This window comes from Cottoperca gobio, chromosome 13, assembly GCF_900634415.1.
Source record: "Cottoperca gobio chromosome 13, fCotGob3.1, whole genome shotgun sequence".
NCBI lineage: Eukaryota > Metazoa > Chordata > Actinopteri > Perciformes > Bovichtidae > Cottoperca > Cottoperca gobio.
In genome coordinates this window covers 842,605-849,382 of record NC_041367.1, presented here as the reverse complement: position 1 = coordinate 849,382, position 6,778 = coordinate 842,605, and the positions used below count along the sequence as shown (strand labels likewise).

At 41.7% G+C, this 6,778-nt stretch overlaps 1 protein-coding gene across 2 annotated transcripts; it reads left to right on the top strand.

The window, feature by feature from the left end:
- Window positions 1-583: 583 nt before the first annotated feature.
- On the top strand, window positions 584-3,403 carry sst1.2 (somatostatin 1, tandem duplicate 2). 2 transcript variants are annotated; one of them, XM_029446824.1, is made up of 4 exons: window positions 584-637; window positions 742-926; window positions 2,965-3,183; window positions 3,276-3,403. In XM_029446824.1, exons 2-3 carry the CDS (start codon window positions 744-746, stop codon window positions 3,169-3,171), a joined length of 390 nt encoding a protein of 129 aa, XP_029302684.1. In that variant the 5' UTR covers window positions 584-637; window positions 742-743; the 3' UTR covers window positions 3,172-3,183; window positions 3,276-3,403. The 2 variants fall into 2 exon arrangements, with proteins under 2 accessions (XP_029302684.1, XP_029302686.1); XM_029446826.1 differs by having other exon boundaries at window positions 3,279-3,399.
- Window positions 3,404-6,778: the final 3,375 nt, after the last annotated feature.

The following is a 6,778-nucleotide window of genomic DNA, read 5'->3' as shown; positions in this document are numbered from 1 at the left end:
TTTTCCTTTTACATTAAGATGAATGAATGTCTGAAGTTCAGCTTTGTGAAGTTGGTGCAAATGTTCAGAACTGATCCCAGAGCAGAGATTCTCTCTGAGAGAGTTCCTCAGCCACTCTGTCTCTCCTCAGCAGAACATCTCAAACTAATAGAAAGTGTTTTTTTTCCGGTTTTAAAGTGAAGCAGCAGTCGTGCTTGTTCTGACTAAATGTTGAGTGGGCGACTCTGCTGCTGCCTCTTTGTTTAATGGAGATATCAGCAAGTGCTAATGAAGTCTGCTAATCCTCTGAACGCTCCGTTAATTCCTCTTCAGCCGGACATTCTGCCGTTGTGTTTGTTGTAGACGAGCGCCGGCGGCTGCTGCTGCTGCTGATAGTTTTATTGTTTTATTGTTCAGACTCCATTAAAAGTCAATAAGCGCTAATGGACGTTTGTTTAACTTGAGTGTCAGCGTTCCTTCATCGCTGTGCATCCTGCCAGCTGTCAATCAAACACACCACGTCACATGACCTGCAGGAGGAGGAGCATCGGGCTTCAAAAGAGCAGCGCCCAGAGGACCAGACACAAGCCCAGAACCAGAAGAGCAGCAGCACCAGCAGAAGATACCAGACCAGCAGAAGATACCAGACCAGCAGAGAGTAGGAACTTTCTGTTCTTCATACGTTCACTTCTTCTTCTTTTGCATTTCCTACTTTATTTCTTCTGATGTATGTTCTTCTTCTCCTTCCTGATATTTCGGCAGGTATGCAGTACGTTCGTTGTCCCGTCATCTTGGTGCTCGTGGGGTTGGTTCTGGGCGGTCCAGGTGTTTCCTCACAGGCCGACAGAGACCAGGATCAGCATCAGTACCAGAACCAGGACCTGGACCTGGAGCTGCGTCACCACCGGCTGCTGCAACAAGCTCGCAGCGCCGGACTCCTGTCACAGGTGAGAAGGCCGACAACCAAAAACGAGATAACCACATATGTATCTGCCAAAGCATAGAGACAGAGCGCACACCTCATACTCTGAAAACCACACACAAAATCTGCACCACAATATGCAACCATGAGCTGAAACTAAATGTTTGTAGCGAGCGAAAAAACATCAGATTTCCGCCTGTCAAAGGAACATTTCAGCACTAAATGTCTCGCAGGGCGGCTGATAACTTCAATGATGACGGGACAGTTAGCTGTTAGCGAGCTACTGTTAGCGAAGGCACTTTCAAACATAATGCTGCACAACTTTCTGATTTATCCACATCCCACTATAACACAAGCTTAACTTAACTTACAGAAATATAATTCTTACTTAGACTAAAACTGACTTTCACTTCTTGTCGCCGTTTTCCGCCGCAATTCTTCTCTTTAAAATGCTCCGTTTTTTTGGTTCGGCACCTAAAACGTTGTTTTTCCAATGTTTGCTAGCAGGCAACTTTACGCAGTACAAAGTCAATGGAGAGGGATGATTTGTTTTCCACTCTGAATTGTTATTGCGCTAGCATTGATGGTGTTAGTTTGGATGGAGATAAAAGACCTCTGGATTGTAATGTTGTTCACCAACAAAGCAACACCGTGTGCTCTCTGGCTGCTCAAACATAAATAGGCTTTGTAGGATTTTTATGTGCATTCCTTGAATGACAGCACTGGTACTTCTGACCGCTCTCATCGCGGCAGACACACAGTCTCATCTCAGTGTCTCCTTTCTTTTCTCTCTTCCTCCTTGTAACCACTTATCACAATAGGTGAAGGCGCGGGGATACTTAAAGCGGTCACAGCAGTGTGAGTATCGAGTATTAAACAACACGTTTGAACTCAGCTAATCATAATCAAGGACCAGAACTATCCGTTTTATTATTTGGTTTTTATTAGCTTTTTAATAAATGTCATTAAACCACTGTAAACGATGACCGGCGCACAGAAGAGGAACTCTTGGCCCAGATATCCGTTGGCTACACCGGAAGCCCCAGAAATATTGTCCCTTGTCCTCAGAGTCAGATGGTTTCAGAGATTTTAGTTTTGTAAAAACTTTAACGCTCTTCTTGGAATTCCTCTCCTTAAAGAAACTCAGCCCAGTTTTAGTGGAGTTGACCAAAGTGCTGTACAATAAAAAAACATAAAACATAATATGGTAACAGATAACATAACAATACTACACCATAGACACATAAATAAAGGACCAGATGGAAATATAAAACACAGAAGAGTGAAAAGTGAATCATTAATCCTGAAGGACACTTCTCAGAAAACATGTGTGTCTTGAGTTTTAAAAGACGGGGATATTTAATTGAAAATGGTAAACTGTTCCAAAGATTTATATACGTTATACACACGTTTATATAAAAACATGGAGGAGGTGGAGGCAGAAGAGCGACAATGACATTGATGTTTCAGCTTGAATGAGCACCAAATGATTACACAGAGCACCTGTTGAGAGACTCTGCAGGTGGTGGATTTACATGATGATGCATGAAACATGTGACCCTAAAATGAATTATGCCTGAACTACAGCGGGCTGCTGTCTGATGGTCTAGCATCTGATTTCTATCCAGAGTGTTTTTGTACATTTTTAGAGTCGTTGTCTTCAATCTGAGTCTTGTTTTCACTCTCATTTACATTTCATTAGATGAAGTCATGAAGCCTAAATGTACCACAGATTCAGGCAGCTGATCAAAAGACCATTAAGTAGTTGTTTTACAACATGATCAGCAGATGTACTCAGTTTTCATGGAAATGTAGATGTTCAACTTTTTTCCGAGCATTAAGAACTTCTTGTTCAATTTGGTTTGAAAGTGAAAACTGAATTGTTCACCTCTGAATTCTTTTAGCTCAGGCTGGACTAAGACTGAAGACAAGTTTACATCCAAATGTATCAACAAACCGAATTTTGAGAAATGATTCTGTGGTTATTGGTCGATGGAGACCCGAACACAATTTGCTTTTATCTGTTGGGACTGCTTCTAAAATTGTTTGAACTTGATCTTCAGGACTGGAGTAAACGTGCAGTGGTTGACCTGCTGGCCCAGATGTCTCTGCCAGAGGCCGCCGCGCAGCGAGAGGCTGAGGTTGTTTCCATGGCAACCGGAGGAAGGATGAACTTGGAGCGGTCTGTTGACCCCCCCAACAACCTGCCCCCCCGTGAACGCAAAGCCGGCTGCAAGAACTTTTACTGGAAGGGCTTCACTTCCTGTTAAAGCCCCGCACAGGTACCTCACTGTCTGTTTAAGCCCCGCCTTGGTACCTGTTTGTTTTTGACTTGCATTCTGTGTCTCACCTGTCCTTGTTGTTTTGTTCCCAGCAGACCAACCGACCAATCCCAGATCACCTGAACTTCACCTGAGCGACTGGACGGACCAATCAGCAGCTGTCTGGCTTCACTGTACCTGAATAATTTATGAAATAATCAATAAAAAAGAAATCAGTCAAGTTTGTGTCTCCACCTCCTGTTTGTCCAGAGCATGAAGTAAAAAACATACAGGTATAAATCAGAGATTATAGAACTGGGTTCATACCGACATTATACAAAGAGACATGTCAGATGTTAAAGGTTGTAAACACACTGAAACAATCAACAATCTACCCGTATTCACCCGTATTCAATAATAGTAAACACGAAGCTTCAAGATGTGATTTAATGAACATTTCAAAGTATTGTCAATATTTTGTAGACTAAAATGAGATAGTTTGAAAGAATAATCATCATTATAAATGGCAGAATAGTCCTGTGTTGTATATGTAGTGAGACAGAGACATGTGTAATGTCCCTGAAGGTAACGTTTCCTCTCTCCTGTCATGGTGTCATCAGTCCTGTGTTGTATATGTAGTGAGACAGAGACATGTGTAATGTCCCTGAAGGTAACGTTTCCTCTCTCCTGTCATGGTGTCATCAGTCCTGTGTTGTATATGTAGTGAGACAGAGAAATGTGTAATGTTCCTGAAGGTAATGTTTTCTCTCTCTCCTGTCATGGCGTCATCAGTCCTGCGTTGTATATGTAGTGAGACAGAGAAATATGTAATGTTCCTGAAGGTAACGTTTCCTCTCTCACCTGTCATGGTGTCATCAGTCCTGTGTTGTATATGTAGTGAGACAGAGACATGTGTAATGTCCCTGAAGGTAACGTTTCCTCTCTCCTGTCATGGTGTCATTAGTCCTGTGTTGTATATGTAGTGAGACAGAGACATGTGTAATGTCTCTGAAGGTAACGTTTCCTCTCTCTCCTGTCATGGTGTCATTAGTCCTGTGTTGTATATGTAGTGAGACAGAGACATGTGTAATGTTCCTGAAGGTAACATTTCCTCTCTCTCCTGTCATGGTGTCATTAGTCCTGTGTTGTATATATAGTGAGACAGAGAAATGTGTAATGTCCCTGAAGGTAACGTTTCCTCTCTCTCCTGTCATGGTGTCATCAGTCCTGTGTTGTATATGTAGTGAGACAGAGACATGTGTAATATCCCTGAAGGTAACGTTTCCTCTCTCTCCTGTCATGGTGTCATCAGTCCTGTGTTGTATATGTAGTGAGACAGAGAAATGTGTAATGTTCCTGAAGGTAACGTTTCCTCTCTCTCCTGTCATGGTGTCATCAGTCCTGTGTTGTATATGTAGTGAGACAGAGAAATGTGTAATGTCCCTGAAGGTAACGTTTCCTCTCTCTCCTGTCATGGTGTCATCAGTCCTGTGTTGTATATGTAGTGAGACAGAGAAATGTGTAATGTCCCTGAAGGTAACGTTTCCTCTCTCTCAGCTGTCATGGTGTCATCAGTCCTGTATTGTATATGTAGTGAGACAGTGAAATGTGTAATGTTCCTGAAGGTAACGTTTCCTCTCTTTCATCCAGTGAAACAAGCTGACAAACGTTTGCGGCAGCCGAACAGCGTGCAGGAGAAACTCTGATGTTTAACCTTTGAATCAGAGGAGAGAAGAACTCCCATGATGCACCACTGCTGCACCACCACACCAAACTCCAATGACTCAATGACATATTGTGTGTTTTACTTCATCTGCAGTCCACAACACAATATTAGACGTTTGTTTAATTGTGCATCACATACAGTCCGAGCTCTCGCTTCCACTTAAGTCACTTATCTTCAACAACCCGACGTGCAGCAGCTCCGCTGTGACTGATGGCAGTTAAACAGCAGCAGGTCTCAGTCCAGTCTAATGAACCTTTAATGGAGATCACAGAGAGACAGAGCAAATATTGAGTCAACACATTAAACACTGCTGAGAGTGTGTGTGTGTGTGTGTGTGTGTGTGTGTGTGTGTGTGTGTGTGTGTGTGTGTGTGTGTGTGTGTGTGTTAGCTATTACAGTGAAATAACTAACCCAAACTCAAAGATGAGATATTAACTCCAGCACACGATCCAGTAACTTCTCATTAAACATCTTCAGATCACATGTGACTGCGTTCTGTATCACGATACAAAAAACCTGAAATTTGTTACAGTTACAGAAAAGAAGAAGTAATCAGATTACCAATACGTTTAGTAAAGTTAGGGATTAGTAGCAGATTTCAAAAGACATTAAAAAAGGAACAATCATACACACATGGCCTCCAACGTCAGTGCACATTTCCCCGTCCGCAGTGAAGACACAGAGACAAGCAGACGCTTTTATTTCTGCACTTAACAAAACAAAGCTGCAGATATTCCAGATGTTCTGGAAGAAAAGTTATTTTATGAAACATGTAAAGAAACACTGGAGTATTTAATTAAAGTCAAGTTATTGATATGTATTGTCTTCTGTCTGTATTTACAGATTTGGTTTTGAGGTAAAACAAACGTGACGAAAAGTAATGAAGTGACTTTTATTCTTATTTACTCTTATTTTGGATTGTTTTGCTGTTGTTTGTTCTTGTTGTCTCACCAGAACTTGCACATTTATTTGTCTGTAAAAGGAAATGTGAACATTGTTGGAGAAGTTTGGAAGATTTAATAAATAATCATATTTATTAAGGAAAAGAAAAGATAAAAACAAAGATTGTTTAGTGCTTATCAATGACATGGATCTTATACATCTTTGCTTATAAAGTTTTGTTAACGCTCTGAAGGCAGCGTAAAGTCGTCAACAGCTGATCAACCTGGTTTCTGCTTAAATAATTAATGTTCAGTTGTTCTTTGCTTTGTGTTGAATGTTGTGTTGTGATGATTGTGTCTGCAGCAGGAAACACAAGCTGCTTTCTAACAATAGATTTCATGTGTATGAAGTTTGGTTTGTGTAAAAAAATAATAACTTGGTTTTAATAAAACAAAAAGAATCCAGAAACCCGACAGACAGCGGGTATAAATGAAAACAGATTAATCTGTTATCAGGTGGAACAGGTGTGTGTGTGCGTGTGTGTGTGTGTGTGTGTGTGTGTGTGTGTGTGTGTGTGTGTGTGTGTGTGCGCGTGTGTGTGTGCGTGCGTGTGTGCGTGTGTGTGTGCGTGTGTGTGCGTGTGTGTGCGTGTGTGTGTGTGTGTGTGTGAGTGTGTGTGTGTGTGGGTGTGTGTGTGTTATCTCAGTCTGTCAGCTGGTTGGTTAGTCTCCCTGTGTTTCCACGTGATAAATGAACTTCCCGTCTGAATCCTGCTGGTGACCATGGACCCATAATGAGACAGGAAGCCCCAAGAGACTCAAAGACACGTCTTTCTGGTTGCTTTGTGTCTCTTTAGAAGTTTTGCGTCTTTAACAAACTGATTTCTTCATAATGTGATTAACATGTTTATTTCACAGTGTGTTGAAACTGAAGGGCGTCTGTCCTCTCAACACTCTGAGCCGTTGGTTTGTGGACTAACGTTTCAAAGCCACAAGTTTGGCATTTATG